The following is a 16,503-nucleotide window of genomic DNA, read 5'->3' as shown; positions in this document are numbered from 1 at the left end:
TCACTCCTCTGTTTGCCCCTCCTGGTATGTAGTAACAGAGATGGAGCTGTAAGGGTCAAGCACCATCTGAGCACAGCGCACTATGGTCACCAACAGGAAGAAGCAGAGGAGGAAGAAGAAGAAGAGGGCAAAACCAAGATCCACATCCACATCCAACCTGGCAATGGGAAGCACCGGCAGGTCCATGTTGACAAATCCACAAAACCTAAGAAAAGATGTTCATCCACTCCTCATCTCGTCTTTGACCTGTTTATCTCCCTCTTGATGGTTTATAACACCAAGGTATGGACGTTTGTAATTATTCCTAAAGGACTCTGTTGATGCTCAGAGATTATCCATTGTGCTGCTGCAGTTTCTAGTTGAAAACTTCATCCATTTCTGTCTTGGTCTCTTTTTCTCAGCAACCTTTCACACCTACTGTCCTCCTCCTAAAGATAAGACGGATTGTGGACACACGTATCCCCATTTGGCACCTGCGTCCTGCATGAATAGTTAATAAGGAGTTTGGTGACGATCAGGCCGTTCCTGAGATTAGAACAGAGGCATCTCTCTGGTCTCTACAGGAGATGAGTCTTTTACAGGAGTCACTGGAGTCCTGGTCAGATATAGACACAATGACAACTAAACAGACAAAAAAGTTCTTCAAACTCTACAAAGCAAATGTGACGTGCAGATTAAGATGCTAGATCAATCAGTTCACTATACACATACTGCACATAAAACATTTTGGTTAAGTTCCTGTTTTGCTTATTTTGCACTTCAGAAGAGTTGTAGTAACTAAAAGATGATCAAGATACAGAAAGGAAAAAGAAAAGGTTGAAGAAAGAAAGAGGATAGGATGCCTTAGAGGCAATCCACTTGAGAGGGGTTGGAAACTGATCCTGACCAAAAAAATGCAGATTGCTTGTATTCTGATGCCACTACAGAGACACACACAACTTAAGAGTAAAGTGACTCTATGCAAGGAACAACAAATCCCAAGTAAACAGATGGCATAAGACAATAAATATAGAAGGGAAATAAGCCTGTTTTATGTGTTGAAATTATACCAGAAAACGAGATTGACAGCACATCTCACTTAAGTGCAATCCAAACTGGTTGTAGCTGACTTTGTAAACCTGTGTTAGACTAGTACTAGCATTAATTCCATCCGTTTTCACCCCCAGGCTGTGAAAGAGAGGAGGGACGGACGGAGGCGGAAACTGATCCCAGGAGACACGCACACATCTCTGCGTCTTCACCGATGGGACAGCACGAGGAGAGAAAACAGATACAGGCCAATCAAAGCAAAGTTGGCTTTTGTTTCTTAAGAACATAAAACTGTTTTGAGGAAGTGAATACATGCATGGACGTAACTGAAAACAGACATGACTCTTGCATGAGTATGATCAGTAAAGTGCACTTGCTAGTAAACAAGACTGACAATTATATGACTGTGTTTAAGGATTAAATTATACTGTGTTGATTAAACCTGCTTTGACCTGCAGTTTGACACCTTTATAAGCAACAGCATGGTTAATTTAAAAACATGGTCAAACCCATCCATTTTTGACAATATAACAATTTAATACAAAAACCAAACATTTCTCTTGTTTAACATTTCATATACATATACAGTATATTTATATATTTGTGTTTCTATGACTGATAAAAGTTCACATCATTGAAAAAACCTGGATACAGAGCAACCAAAGAGGTCTTCAACAACAAAGACAACAGTCACCAACATACCATCCGTTTGAAAATGGAAACAGGACAATTATTAACATGGGTTTACACACACCATAAATGTGTTACACACAGACAATCAACTGCAATAAAAAGGGTCCAATTTAAACTAATTTCACACTTTTAAACATTTAAAATAAAATATTTTTTAGAAGCATCATCTTTTATCCCACAACATTCTTCTATATTACAAGCTTACCAAAAAACTGATTGTATAACACAGGTTGTTGGATCATGTTGGCAAAGATTTAGTCCCAAGTCCAGATGTTTGTCACAAACAAGAGGGCAAAAACTATTTTTTGACATTGTCACTAGCAGATCATATTGTTTTTAGCTCTGTTTATTCCATTTGTATCCCGGATACCCTGATCAAACCACTTAATACAATACCAAATCAGAAATGGAGAAGTCAGAAGATCAAAGTTTAAAATAACTATAACACATTACTTGGGAAATAATTCAATTATGACAAGCATAACTACCACATAGCTCCATTTTAAAATAACAATCAACGAAAACATTTATAACAACAATAAAGATGGCTTTAAAAGTACACAATTCCTGCTTGTTAATTATTGCTGTGTGATTTCTTTTTTAATATTCATTATACAAAAAGGAATACAAAACTCAACCCATACTTAGTACAGGGTAACGCAGGTCGACAGAAAGAAGAATATCAAGCAAGTCTGAAACCGTACGACTGTTTAAATTGATAATGATACTGCTGTATGTATCCATTTTACATACATACACACATGCATACTGTATATATGTACTGTATATGTAGGCAAAGAAAAATAGATTGAATACATTTTCAAAGGGCACCTGGACAAACAGTATGTAGCCATTGTAACACTGTGTGTCTGTGCTGTTATAGTACATCATTCAATGAAACTACATTTTCCTCAGAGGGGAAAAACAAAAGGATTACATTTATAGGTGAAGCCACCAATGTACACGGAAAACTGTATTCAGTATGAATCTACATGATGTTGAAGCGCTCCATGAAAGCAGTGCTGACATGCAGAGACATGATTAAAAACTGTGAGTGAGGTTAGCACAGACAGTGGTGGTGTGTGTGTGTGTAACAGCTGAGAATTTAAAAAACAAAAATCACCAAAGCTGTAAATCCCTGCAATTTCCTGAGAGTTTAAATAAACGATTGGAGTGATTAGTCTACATGCTATAGGGTAAAACAGCAAAATACACTCTTCATCAATGCCTGAGAAAAACCAGGAACATATGAGAATAAAAGGCTTTTGTGTGTGTCTGTGTGTTTTTTGTGCAGTCTATTCAAGTGTGATTGTGCGCTTTTATATATATATATATATATATATATATATATATATATATATATATATATATATATATATATATATATCTCACATATCTACAACATAGGTTGTTGAGCTTTGGGCAGTGCTAGCTAGAAAAACCTCTTTCAATGGCTGGAATATTGTTAAAATAGTCCTGTCTTTTACTCAGTAGCAATTCCTTGATTTTCCTCCCCTTTATATCTGCAGTCAGATATTTCCCTCCATCTTCAGCTGGCTTGCGGCAATGCAATTTAAGCCATGCAAAGCAAAGGAAGAGTGCTACTCTCAGGAGCAGGAAGGGGCGAATGAAAAGAGGAGCAGAAGAGCTAAATATAAAGACAGACAGAGTGAAAAGTCATTAAGATAAAAAGGGGTGGACCAGCAAAGGTCACTCGTTAAACGAAGGGTAGATGGGAATCTCAAAGTCGTCGCTGTTGAAGTTGGCGGGCTGGTCCAGCATAGACAACACATCCTGGATCAGATCAGAGACACAAAGACATGGAGTTTATTTAAAGTGACAGAGAGAGAGGAGAGAAAAGTGCCTGAGAGAGAATGGGCTTGTATCACTCACAGGGAACATGTCTTGCTGATTGCCCTGAGCGTGAGGATGCTGTTCTGCGTTACTCTGTGCGTGCTGCTGGCCTTGCCACTGGGGCCACACTGCCTCCGCTGCTCGAGAGGGGAACTGTGCTGCAGACTGGGAGCCATCTAGGGTGAAGTACAGAGGGTGAGAGGACGTTCCAGGATAACACAAATAAACACTAATAAGCACAAAACCTACCATAACCATTGGTGTTAAGGCTAGTGCGCGCATTGATGGGTGGGTAGTTTGCACCGTTGTTCGGGGTGGGAGCAGCACCTGTGGGCATCTGGCCAAAAGAGTTGGAAGAGCCACCTGCAAATCCTCCCATGGGAGCAAATGGTGGAGACATGGTCTTTGCTGCCTGGGGAGCTACCTGCTGTTTAGAAAAGACAGACTTAATCCATTTACTGGCTGATAGCTATGTGGAGTTGATGGTTAAATATGTGAATTTAAATGCATAAACTCATCATATAAAAAGAACGCTATTTGTGATTGAAGATGGACAAAACAGATAAATACAGATAAAAACAAAAGTCATAAAATCAATCCTGGCATGCGAGCTTACCTGGTTATTAAATTGTGGTCTTGCTCCAGCTACAGCTCCAGGTCCAGGCCATCCTCCTGCTGGTCCTCCATGGAGGGGGCTGCCAGTGCTGGCAGGGGTAACAGACTGTGGGGCTCCATTCTGACGAGACATCTGAGCCAGCATCTGTCCCGCTGAGTGGGCTGGCTGTGCCATCTGCGCAGCCATATTGACTGGCCTACAGCAAAGAGCGAAGAGAGTGAGAGCTGTGTTACCTGGATGTCATCCACGGGGAGATACTACTAATAAAATCTGACTGATTCTATGATCAGACATATTAGGAACTCCTGTTGAAACAATATAGAAAGCATTTATACTGCAAAAAAACAAGAAGCAATAATTGTAGCAATGATTATAGCTAATTGATACAGTACAAATTTGAGGAAAATATACACAATATATAATATAATACACAACATTATACAGCATACATGGGACCCACTGCATCCACTTAAAAGCATATTGTTCTACAGCCTTCATGTGGACTACATGCTGTGGCAACTGGGAGTTTTCTTCCATGGGTAGATGTTGAACATAAAACAATAGCTTACAGAGAAAAAAGAAGAAAAAAAAGCAGTGGTTTGTTAGATCCTAATCTGATAGGCAAAACCTCCAAACATGCAAACCAGTTGGTAGGTTACATAAATGAATCAGTTTATAAGCTCTCACTACAGTGAGGAGTCATAGTTAACAGTATATTTGAATACCACTATCTTCAGATCAACTAAATTACATTACAGATAGTAGACAACCACTGTCATGCAGAATTAACATAACCTAATTAAAATAGATCTTAAGATAACAGGACAAACTACTAGCACACTCTGTGCCTCTGTAAGAAACTCAACTAAAATTTTACTGTGACTGTTATCTGAACTGAACTGCCTGAAAAGGCTACAGGAGAGCTGATAAATGTATTTCTATGTGTTTTATTAGTGTAATAATCTTTGTTTTTTATGTGAGGCACTTTCAATTACTTCCACTGTATGAATTGTGTTGTATAAATACAAATTTGATCAGTAAACAGGACTATGTATAAGTCTAGTAGTTTCACATCATACAATTAATGATGACCTCACAGTGATTAAGGTTTATTTGAGAAATTAGCTTGTGATGCACAGAGGTTTAAGATTCAATATACACATCAGACTTCTTACCTGTATGCATCATTGGAGCGTCCAGCATTGAAGTTGTTGGCTTGAGAGTAGATCTGGGTGGAGGGAGTGGAGGTGGAGGGCATGCCCTTGGTCTGATCTGGGCCTTGGTAAAGGGAGGGGTAGAGCTCTGGCTTCTCAAGGCTCTTGCTGTGGTCCGGTCCCGCTGCTGTAACTGGCTGCACTGGCATCTATGGACAGTGAAAAGTTATCAGTCAGGGCAAACACTTCCAAAAAAAATAATCTTCAGAGCTGTTTAAGTGGTGAGAGAAATGTACTGACTACAGTCTTGCAACAGTGCACTTGAATTTGGGGTGTTTGTTTACCCAGGCAACATGGAACGACAATCAAATTCCTGAATAGTCACTGCAATCTGTGTTAATTTACACACATTCACAACAGATAGTGGAGGCTGTATTCATGGTAGGAGAAGATATGATCTCTAAGCTACTCAGGTAAACAAACAGGAAGAGCTAATTTCCTCTCTGAGCAATATAATAATGAAACTCTTAACTTGCCCTTTAAATATTCTTCTTTTTTCTGTCGAGTTTCTGTTCCTGAATTTTCAAAACGTGCTCTTCTTCAACCATTCAAAAAAACCTCTCTTGATCCCTCTGATCTTTTTACAATTTTAGGCTTATATCTAAGCTCACATTGTAGCTATCGTTTTAGAAAAGATTGTAACAGATCAACTGCTCACTTTTATTCATTAAAATAATATTTGAAAAATTCCACTTCACCATTCTTGTTCTCCTGGACCTTAGCATTTGATGCCACTGTCCAGACATTTTCTTGGAGGGTTTAGAAAACTGGGTTCGTTTTAGTGGCACTGCTCTGAAATGGTTCAAGTCTTTTATAAAAGATAGACACTTCTGCATTGGTATTGTTGATTTTAGGTTAGCTACAGTGGGTGTTTACTGCGGGTTGCCCCAAGGCTCAATGCTGGGTCCAATTCTCATTTTTTTGTGACCCTGAACACCACTATCAGAACAAAGCTAACCTGCTAAATTGTCTGACTGTCACAAAATTTCCTGAGATAATAATCAAAGGTCAAGACAGCGCAAACAACCAAATTTCAGACAGTCTTGGTTCACTATCCCCTTCTATAACTCAGCAATGCAGAAACCTTAGTGTCATTTTTGATCAAAATCTCACCCTAAATAAACATGTTAATTCAGTGGTTCAATCTGTTTTTATCATCTGCAAAACATTTTCAGGATTAGACCCCTTCTTTCTGCCAAAAATCTGGAAACTGTCATTGAAGCTTTTACAACCAGTCGATTGGACTACTGCGATTCTGTAGGAATCTGGCTTCAGCAAATAATCCCCTCCTGCCTCCAGCTCATCCACAACTCTGCTGCCAGGATTTTAACTCTGTCTGGGAAACAACATCACATTTCACCAATCCTGGCTTCCCTTCACTGGCTACCTGTTGCTTTTTTAATAGATTTTAGAGATTTTATTGATTACTGAGATAGCCATGAAAGGCATTGCTCCAACTACCTATCAGATTTCAAGGTCCAGATTGATACATAAAGAGGAGGGAGCGTTTGTAGTCAGGACCTGCCCAAATAGATCAAGGCTGCCAACTCTGTCCAATCTTTTAAATCACTCTTAAAACCTCACTTGTATAAAACTGCTTTTTCAGTGATCTTATTATATTTTATGGCATTTTAGTTCATTTTTAATTCAGTGTTTTTATAATGTGCTTAATTGTTATGGCTTTCAGTTTGTTTTTGCATTAAATGTAAAGCACATTGTAACGGTGTTTTGAAATGCTAAATACATAAAGTTGTTAAATAATAATAATTGTTATTCTTCTTCTTCTTATTATTGTTATTATTATTGTTATTATTATCATATTCCTGCAGGAATGGGATGGCATGCGACTCCTGAGATTGGGACATTGTTTTCTTTCACTTCTGATTTACTTTTTTCATCCTCGAGATAAACTATTACAATGTAATAGTTTTGCAAATCAGTTAATGTTCAGTCTATGTATCGTTTGTAGTATCTAAAAACAATGTCTTTCTGGTAGCTTTTTCTGATTTGAAAGAGGCTAATAACTGTTTCCCTCAATCTTTATTTTTAAGTGTGTTTAGCTCACAACACAATAGCACATCTACGCTCATAATAAGTTTGGCAAGTTAAATAGTTAACTCCATTATGAACAGCGGGCAGTGAGGAAGTTGTGTTACAAAAACTCTTTCCTGTGGAGAAAATATGAACATCCTGCCACTGTTTTCTATAAAAAGATCCTGATCATTCACAGCAGAAAGGCATCCGAGGGAAGCAGCACTGAGTGTCTGGTTCAAACTGAATAAGTACATTCATGTGCCCACACACTTGCATGTCCTCACCTGTGAGAGGGTGGCTGGTCCTACCTCATACAGAGAAGAGTCTCTTGCTCCACCTCCATCCAACTCCGCCTGCTGCTGCTGCTGCAGCTGCCTGAAAAAGGGAGAGAAGCAAGAGTGTTGATTGAAAGTAAGTTTAAAATAGCCTCATTTCCATATCTATGCCCTTCACTGTTGAGTGAGAAGTCCCAAACACCTGCTGACAAAATAGTACTCAGCCCGCCACCGTTCACCATGGCAACATAAAAAAAATGAGGACAGAAGAGGAAGGGAGTTACAGGCTTCAGCAGAGAGGTCTGCTATTACTAATACATACTATATGTACCACTAACATGCTACACCATCTGGGCTGTGTGTTAAAAGACTGCATATTTACAACCAACCATGAGAAAACAACACTTATACATGCTTTTTAGTGGACGACAGCACTATTATTCCAACACTACAGGGAACAAAAAAGAAGAAGGTAAGAAATATAACAAGCGGACTATAGCTTGCTAGAAACAGTAGTAGTCTCCCGTGAAGAAGCAGCCCCTGGTCTCCCATGCAGGGGGTGGATAGCAGGTCAGGCCTGGTCTCACCTGGTGGCCACCTGCCCCGGGCTGAGCACCACAGGAGGGCCGTTTGGGCTGCTCTGACCCAGGGAGGGGGGCAGCGATCCCCCTGGGGAGGAGATGGGGGTGAGGGGGTCCTGAGTCGAGTTTCTACTGCCCCACAATCAGAGATGGATGCAAGGGAGAGGTGTAGGGAAACATTGATCAGTGACAGTGTGGTTTATTGAAAAGAGGTTGTGGTGAGGGTGTGAGAGGAAGTGGGGATTGAGGGTGGTGGGTAAGCATTCAAACATTCAGACAGAGCGATCTTTCACAACAGTCACATTTCAAGACGTCAATGGTTTCATTATGTGCTGTATTCGATTGTGTAATCTTGTTACATAATCTCCAGTATTGGCAAAATCAGTCTTGAATGTGTGACTCACTTGACGTTGACATTGGTGCAGATGATATACTCGATCTCCTCTGAAAACGGGTTCTGGAAGGTGAAGGAGCTGGTTCTCATCCAGATCCATTCTCGTGATTTGGAGCGGAACCGAAACATCACAGACAGAACCTGACCCTTCAGCTTCACCACCTGCCGACACAAGACCCACACGTGCTCAGCAAACATATGAATGTGCTTTCATTATCTAGAGGAAGTTCTTGTATAGAGAGTCAGACAACAGGCGACAGATCAGAGAAGCTACGAAGTGAAAGAGAAAACAGTTTTTCTTTCAATGTTTTGATAGTCAAATGTTCAAATTTGGAAACTGACAGATTTAAACATATAGAAGCAATTTTGATCAACCTTTGAATCATTTTGAATACAAAGATGTATTTCTACATATAAACTACTCAAGTAAAAGGTAATTTAAAAGAAACTGGCTCCGTTTTCTCCATGACCAAAACAATTACTGTCAAAATAATTTAATAATCCATTTACTCCGACATGTGGAACAATAATTTGAGTGCAAGTTCCACCTGTAATGTTTTGACAGTGCACCACTTAGCTGTAGCATGCTCATGGATGTATGCTAGCCAGCTTAGCCAAGGTAACCTGGTTACGCTGTAGCGTTACTACCGTCAGAATGACAAACAAGAGACCCATAACACTGACTGAGTCCCTCTGATGCATGTTACTGTTGTAGCTGCAAGAGGTGGAGTTTCAACTACGTCATGTACAGTTAGACCATAAATCAGCATTAAAATTGGTTTGTGGGGCAGCTGGATTTGCAAGATCATGACATCATGAGAGAATGCATCTAGTCAGGCGTCAAGTTATGCGCTTGTGTCCAAAACACTGGTGGTTTGGACCAATCAGGATCCATCAGGGTTCTCATGTGATTGTGATCTTGCAGGTGCTTGCCCTTTACCAAACACCTTCCAAGGACTGGTTCTGTGTAAAAATACATCTGGCGAGTCAGGTTCGTGTAAAACAGCTGTCAGTGGGTGTTTTAATTTTCCACTGCAAGCAAAGACCAAAATGTTATTTTTTTAACCGTTTTTTTCTGCTGTAACAAACTGTTACCCTTAAACTGAGGTACATACCACACCGTGAATTTAATATTGTGAATATTATATCATATATATAGCCCTCTACTTCGTATGGAATAAACAGCAGAATAAAGTATCATCAAGGAGGACAACAGTGCACTGTGTATGAATAATATGAACGCCAAGATTCTCTTCTCTTTCATTTCAGCGCACTGCTGTAACAGTTATACTTTCACATATGGTCATACATATGCACACATGGGAAAAGCTGATGTGAAACCTGGTCACATGTATATATAGTATCATACCAAGAAACCGTCTTTCACTGAGAAGGAGACATATAGCTGGAAAATTGTGTTTCTCTAACCTCCGAAGTGAAAATTAGTCCTCAGACAGCCGCACACATTAAGACAGTCCTACCTGTTGGAAGCTGTCTCTTAGCAAGCCTTGGTCTTCTGGGTGAGCAAGCTCCAAAATATTCTTCCCCAATAAATCCTGCAACACACAGCAGATAAAACAACCTCCTTTAGCCTGTAAGACCTTACCACCAACTTCTGGCACAAAGCCTGTCAGGGGACGCCGTCTGGCCAGCGTTAATGTGACCGATGCGTCGGGCAGCTGCCCCGGACATGTGCACCAGCTGTGAGGCTTACCTGTGGCTGGTAGCCAACAGCGGCCATGCAGCGGTGGTCTACAAAGGTGAACATGCCCTGGCAGTTATGGCGTGAGATGAACTCCACTGGAACACTGATACTGTTGACGTCTGTGTCACCTGGGCAACAAGTCACCTGAAGAGAAAACATCCAAGACAAAACCCAGTGTTTGATAAAAAAAAATATAATACCTGCAAAAGACATACATCAACTATCACCATGACGTTTAATGGGCCAACAACGTAGGCTCTATACAGAACTACTGAATGTTTTAACAGGTTATCTTTTTAACTTTTTGTGGTTATATTTATGGCAAAATTAGCACACTTTATAAAAGTCATGAATATTATCAATGTTTTAAAACTAACAGGCAAAAATGATTTCAAAACACAGTGCAAACAAAAGACATAATCCACTTCAGATAAGACTCGGGAGTGCAATCATAAAATACTGTATTGTGGTAGATATACACTGTCAACAGCATATATGTCTCTACCGCCACAAGTACAGGGGGATTGTTGATATATGATTCAACAACTGTGTAGAATTTGAAGGTAAGGTGAAATGATATTTCCATATTTAACTTTGTCTCCCTTGTATCACTTTCATAGTCCTCAATAAAAAAGATTTGGATGATGAAATGATTTGTCTTTGTAAAGTGCATTTGATTTATCATTCTTTGGTGCGTCACAGCAAAATACAGAAGTGGACACCTCTACACACAAAGCATCTGTTATACCTGTAATCTCCCGATGGCAACTAGACAGTAACGACTCTGAGTATTGTCTGCTTCATGATCTGTTAACGATACTCCTGTAACAGAAACGTGAAAAAAATTCAGCATGGGCCACATAGTATAAATTATGAAAATGGAATTAAGAAATTTAGCATCCCACACAGGACCTAGCAATATTATGCAGCACAGTTTTCAGTATCAACAGCAAGTAAACGAAATGATTAGTTTTACCTGCAGGGGGCCAGGACTTTATGTATCCTGTACAGTGGACCACTACATACTGGGGCTCTCCTTCCTTTGCTGTACCTAAACCATTCCTAAGGTGAAGGGAAAAAAAGTTAAAATATGCTTTTCAAGTCCTCCCAATATGACAATGATCAAATTACATACATTTTGTTGCAAATGGGCTACTTCAGTTATGTTTATTGTCTGAGCAGTAATCTAGATCAACAAAAAAACATCTTTAATAAGAAAAACTAAGAAGAACTTAATGGTTTGAGTTACCTGTTTCTGTTCCTAAGAAAGTTCAGTCTGTTCATTGACATGGGCTCCACCTGACATGAGCCACACCTGTTACATAACAAAGACACCACATGAACAATTTATGCATCTAGATACAACTATCAATAAATGTTAATAACAAACTTAACAGTTAACTAGACAAAGTCGCACCTCATTCTGCAGATGAAAGAACGACGAGCTCCCATAGTCATTCTGGCTGAGGACTGCTGGCTTTCCTTCTTCACTGTTCCTGTCTTCAAATCCAACATCCTCCCTTTAAAGGCCAACAAGAGATGGAGTTGAATAAATCAAGGGTGTACAGAGGTGCATGTGACATTTTTTTTGCGCTTTTATACATTAAAAGGTAATCCAACAACTCAATGTGTGCATGTGATTTGTACCCGTGTTGTTATTCTCTGCAGTGGAGAGCTGCTCTCTCAGTTTTTCTGTGTCATCTGGGTGGAGTTGATCGTAAAGCGAGGAGCCGAGCCATTCAGACTGTGACTGGTTGAGGACGGGTGCCAAGGAGTCAGAGACATAAACAATGCGGCCGGTCTCACATGACACCACGAAGAGGAAGCCATCAGCAGCCTCTAGGATGAGGTGCTTCAGCTCCTGCAGACAGATGACATCAAAGTCAGGCTAAGCAGTGAGGATTAAGAGATCTGTCACAAAACATGAATCTCCAAAGTCATTTTTCCTTTTTTGCTATTTCCACCATTTTCTCTAAAGTTGGAACACTCAATTCTCTATGCACATTAGTCCTTGTCACTGGTAACTACAATGTAGACCTGGGGTGGGCAAAGACAGATGTCCTCTCTCCATGAAACATGATGTTTCCTGCCGCTTTTTTTTCACCTGCCAGCAACAGGATGTGCATTCAAAGTACTGCCCACCCCACCCATGGCTCACTTACAGTCAATGCATGTTCACAAATTTGTGTTTGAACAACCTAACAGCTAATTGTCAGTCTAAAGGTCAGGGTGGTGGTGCCGAGAAAAAGTATCTCAACGCATAAACCTATATAACACCATCAGTGGTGAAAGGAAATAGTGACTGACCCTCAGCAACAAAGTGTCAAAAATAAAAAGGTGATACTTTCGCTCCTTTTTCACTCTATGTCTGTTAAGCACAGATAAGAACCTTCACTGCAACTATGAGAAGTGGATGATAAATTACTGTTGATAAATACAAAAGCAGTATTGCTGTAGCACTATAAGTGTTACCTATTTTGGAGCATATCCAAAGTAGGCATTTTTACGTACTTACTATAGTTGATGTGAATTCTAGACATGCAGATTTGATGGGAAAAAATAAACATGTGACCGTTCCTAAATTTAAAAAATTTTCTCTGTTGCTCATACCTGGTCAGTAAGAAAGGAAGGTTTGTACGACCCGTCTGCATTGGTGTTGCCACTCCCTCTCAGAGACTTCATGTGGGACACGGCCATTCGTAGGATGGTTAGTTTGTCAGGTTTCCGTGCTAGTGCACTGCATGTGGGCACCATGTCTGACAACTCTGTGATGTAGGCAGTCATCTTATTCCGCCTCCGCCTCTCAATCTCACTGTGGTTCTCCCTGGAATGAGGGAGCGAGGGAGGGAAGCAGAGGTGGAGAGGAAAGGAGGGATTGAGATGGGGGAAACAGATGGACAGGTGGACAACATGTAGTAGAGTTTAGAGTTAATGTTGCAATGTAAGTATGCCAATCGGGAAGAAGAGGTGGGAATGAGAGAAGGTGAGAGAAATAATGGACGCACAAAACAATAAATTGTAGTCAATGATCTATCAAAATGATAGTGAAAAAGCAAGAGAGTCTGGTCTTTCAAGGCCAGTCGGTGTGACAAAAGAGAGCAAGTGCTGAAAGAGAAAGACCCTTCAGATAACCTGAGAGGGAGGAGAGAAAAGACACAGAAAGGAGAGTTGTTCAAGAGGAAGGGATTACCAAAGTCAAATCTCCAACTCACACACAGCGTAGCGGTTAGTGACATATAACACAGTGGTGGGTTGAGAGAGACATCCAGCTGCCTTGTTCAAAGAAGCATAACATTCTGACAGGCACCAAAACAGACGCATAGAGTGGCGAAATATACCGGTAATTTTGTGCAGTCAAAATGACAATGTGCTGGGGGTCCCAGCAAGACAGGATAGTATTTGATCAGTGCATTCAATATTGATATGAATACAAGCAGGAGAAGGAGCCTTCCACAGTGGTACAAGGCCATACCTGGCTAGTTTTTCTTTATCTGCAAAACTTTGATCTTCTTCCAAAAACCTGGAAATAAAACCAACCCACTAAAACACAGACCCAAAAAACACTACCAAAACAAAAAAAGAGAGGGAGAGAAGCATGAGCTAACCGTTGCATTAATAATATTGCTCCCCTACACATCTGCGTATATTAATTTATCCTCCTACCTGGCAAAGCGCTCTTTGTCATTAGAGCCTCCCGTTTCATCATCACACCTAAGGAAACACAAGACAACAAGTGGTTCATTATCTCAGTGATAGTGACACTACAAACTGTTTATACTGCACCACTTCATGTTGCTTTGTGAAAGAGATGCGGCAAATGTACCTGAACAACTTGCTTCCTTCATCATCATCAAAGTCCGGCCTGAAATATGGAGAAGAGAGACACATGATTGCTTTCACACAATTATTGTCTCACTTGGACAGTCAAAACAAAAGTACATCAGTCAGCAAATATACAATATCCTGACATATCAGTACAAAAATTCACCACCCACACACACACTTACGCAGCTCGTCTTTTGTTGGTCCCTTTTGGTACAACAGCCCCGCCGCTGGCTTGGGTCCCACTTGCCCCCATACCCAGATTTGTGTCTGGTAACTCTATTAATAACAGACACACACACAGACGCAATGTTGCAGGGCTGACAGGTGATTTCCAACTGGAAAAAGAAAGTAAACTATTTTCCACCGAGGCCAAATCAGCGCTAACGCACAAAGGCTCACTTTAGATTCAATTAAGAGTCTTAATGAAACGCGTTTAGGTAAATGTTAGTTACATATTAACTAATATTTGAGTTTGAAGGGCTGCACAGATCAAACAAGTACGACCCTGAGCTTTAAAATATGAAAAACTAGCTAGCACAACAGAGACATCTGAGGCGAGCTAGCCAAGCGTGACCCCTAACTCTGATTTATTACCAAAACATTGTTTGAGCGAGCAAAAATATATAATAAAACAGCCGACTAAAGTATAACAGGGTGATTTGGCCTCTGTGAGCTGGCGACCACTTATGCAACCAGTTAGCCGTGCTATTAGCTGTGTTGCTAAGCTACGTTAGCTTTGCTATTAGCTATGTTGCTAAGCTAGGTTAGCCGCTGCTGTCACGCTATCTTTAGGAAAGTGTCCGCTTTAAGCTTCACGGCAGAAAACGCTTACAAAATGTCTTCAGCTGGGTTGTGCTGAGCGACAACATTATCCCTGTGACTTTTTGAAGTACTTTACCTGGGTTTGAAGATGACATGTCCGTCTGGAATAACATAAACAAACTACTTCGGCTGCGGGAAAAAAATATCCTCAACCCCCTCCTCCCCCTTGCTAGCTAGCTATAGAGGCTAACCAGCTCCCTGACTATTTCCTCACGTATGCGCCTTTATTTCGCGTAATAAAAACCCAGCTCCATGTCCTGTACTGATCCACAACCACCCGAGGGTTTAAATCACAGACAGAAATATCGGGTTATCGCCGTCAGAGCCCCCCCTTTCCTGTGTTCTCCCGGTTTAAACCCCCTTTCTGTTTAAGATGGCGTTTCAAGGCTAGCAGATCTCAGGCTGTCTACAGTGTTTTCATGCTATTGGACACCGAGCCAGATACAAATGACGTGAAATGTTGGGAAATCCATGTTGTGCTCCGCCCCACCGGCTGAGGAGGGTCAGCAGGTTTGAAGAATTAAAGGACAGGTTCACAATTTTTCAAAGTCTGTCCTAAATGAAAAATCAGGTGTCCGAATCAGCATTGAGAGTTTTTTTTCTACCATATATATACCTCTTGTTCATACTGGCCATTAGGAGATCCCTTCATAATGCACTTTTGTGATTAGTGTGTAAGTGATAAGGGACACAATCAACAAGCCTTCTTCTGCGAAAATATTTAAAGGTTTATGTTTCAGTCAATCAAATGAATCAAATCAAGTATATATATTTCAACACTACAGTCTTTTTAGTGCCAGAGTCCCTTTTTTTAAACAATACTTCCAACTAACAGGGAAACACTGTCTGAGGAAACACAAAGAAGGACTTTGATGCTAAAAAGACTGGCAGCATCTCCACTTGGTGTGATTAACTCAGACTGCTGAAGCCTCATACTGTATGAGATTCAGATGAACTTTTAAATGCATTTTTTCACAAAACGACTGTGTGACACACTGTGGATTTTGACCCCCATTACAAAAATAGAAAGCACATTTGAAGGTGATCTTTTAATAGCCTATATAGACAGGAAGAATGATTACAGCGGGGAAAACCTATTTCACTATTCATATAGATGCCTGACTGCTGTGTTGGATGAAATGTGAAAGCAGATGATTGTTCAGTGGTATATAATGAAAGCATTAATTCTTCTGTACAATTTACTTTTTACTCTTTTACTTAGAAACCTCCAGTTAAAACACGCTGGATTTGGCATCACACAAGTAAAATGAGCTTAATACCTAAATGTTTATATGTCAAGTTCCATTCCTCATACTATTAGGCCACTTAAGGGGAAGCACAGAGGTTTTAAAATCAAAAGCAAAAGTACTCATGATGAGAAAATGGTCTCTGTGTTACATTCGATTTGTATGACTCATCCATTAACTTGTAACCAGCTTTTGTAACCTTTTTATAGTGTAT

The 16,503-nt window shown here is 40.3% G+C and overlaps 2 protein-coding genes across 5 annotated transcripts; both read right to left on the bottom strand.

The window, feature by feature from the left end:
• On the bottom strand, positions 1-277 carry LOC133983892 (cortexin domain-containing 1 protein-like). The gene has a single exon (XM_062423108.1). The coding sequence runs from the start codon at positions 184-186 to the stop codon at positions 1-3; it is 186 nt and encodes a 61-aa protein (XP_062279092.1). The 5' UTR covers positions 187-277.
• A 2,801-nt stretch (positions 278-3,078) lies between these two features.
• Positions 3,079-15,453, bottom strand: arnt (aryl hydrocarbon receptor nuclear translocator). Of its 4 annotated transcripts, XM_062423007.1 has the most exons (21): positions 15,119-15,453; positions 14,403-14,496; positions 14,219-14,257; positions 14,059-14,106; positions 13,868-13,915; positions 13,006-13,219; positions 12,043-12,256; positions 11,813-11,915; positions 11,645-11,710; positions 11,372-11,457; positions 11,144-11,217; positions 10,405-10,539; positions 10,172-10,246; positions 8,701-8,852; positions 8,303-8,425; positions 7,725-7,815; positions 5,368-5,555; positions 4,193-4,388; positions 3,826-4,003; positions 3,616-3,752; positions 3,079-3,516 (listed from the first exon to the last, which is right to left on the bottom strand). In XM_062423007.1, the coding sequence occupies exons 1-21, from the start codon at positions 15,153-15,155 to the stop codon at positions 3,433-3,435; spliced, it is 2,382 nt and encodes a 793-aa protein (XP_062278991.1). In that variant the 5' UTR covers positions 15,156-15,453; the 3' UTR covers positions 3,079-3,432. The 4 variants fall into 4 exon arrangements, with proteins under 4 accessions (XP_062278991.1, XP_062278992.1, XP_062278993.1 ...); XM_062423008.1 differs by lacking the exon at positions 13,868-13,915; XM_062423009.1 differs by lacking the exons at positions 8,303-8,425; positions 13,868-13,915.
• Between the last annotated feature and the right edge of the window lie 1,050 nt (positions 15,454-16,503).

The sequence above is a fragment of the Scomber scombrus genome, chromosome 7 (assembly GCF_963691925.1).
Source record: "Scomber scombrus chromosome 7, fScoSco1.1, whole genome shotgun sequence".
Lineage (NCBI taxonomy): Eukaryota > Metazoa > Chordata > Actinopteri > Scombriformes > Scombridae > Scomber > Scomber scombrus.
The sequence above is the reverse complement of the archived record's forward strand: the minus strand, read 5'-3'. Positions and strand labels throughout refer to the sequence as shown.

Excerpts from the sequence above, each read along its gene's own strand:
- LOC133983892 (XM_062423108.1), bottom strand. The coding sequence starts at position 186 with ATGGACCTGCCGGTGCTTCCCATTGCCAGGTTGGATGTGGATGTGGAT.
- arnt (XM_062423007.1), bottom strand. The coding sequence starts at position 15,155 with ATGTTATTCCAGACGGACATGTCATCTTCAAACCCAG. Across the intron at positions 14,107-14,218 it reads GAAGGAAGCAAGTTGTTCAG|GTGTGATGATGAAACGGGAG; the intron begins GTACATTTGCCG and ends GTGTTTCCTTAG. Across the intron at positions 11,458-11,644 it reads TTTCTTAGGAACAGAAACAG|GAATGGTTTAGGTACAGCAA; the intron begins GTAACTCAAACC and ends CCTTCACCTTAG.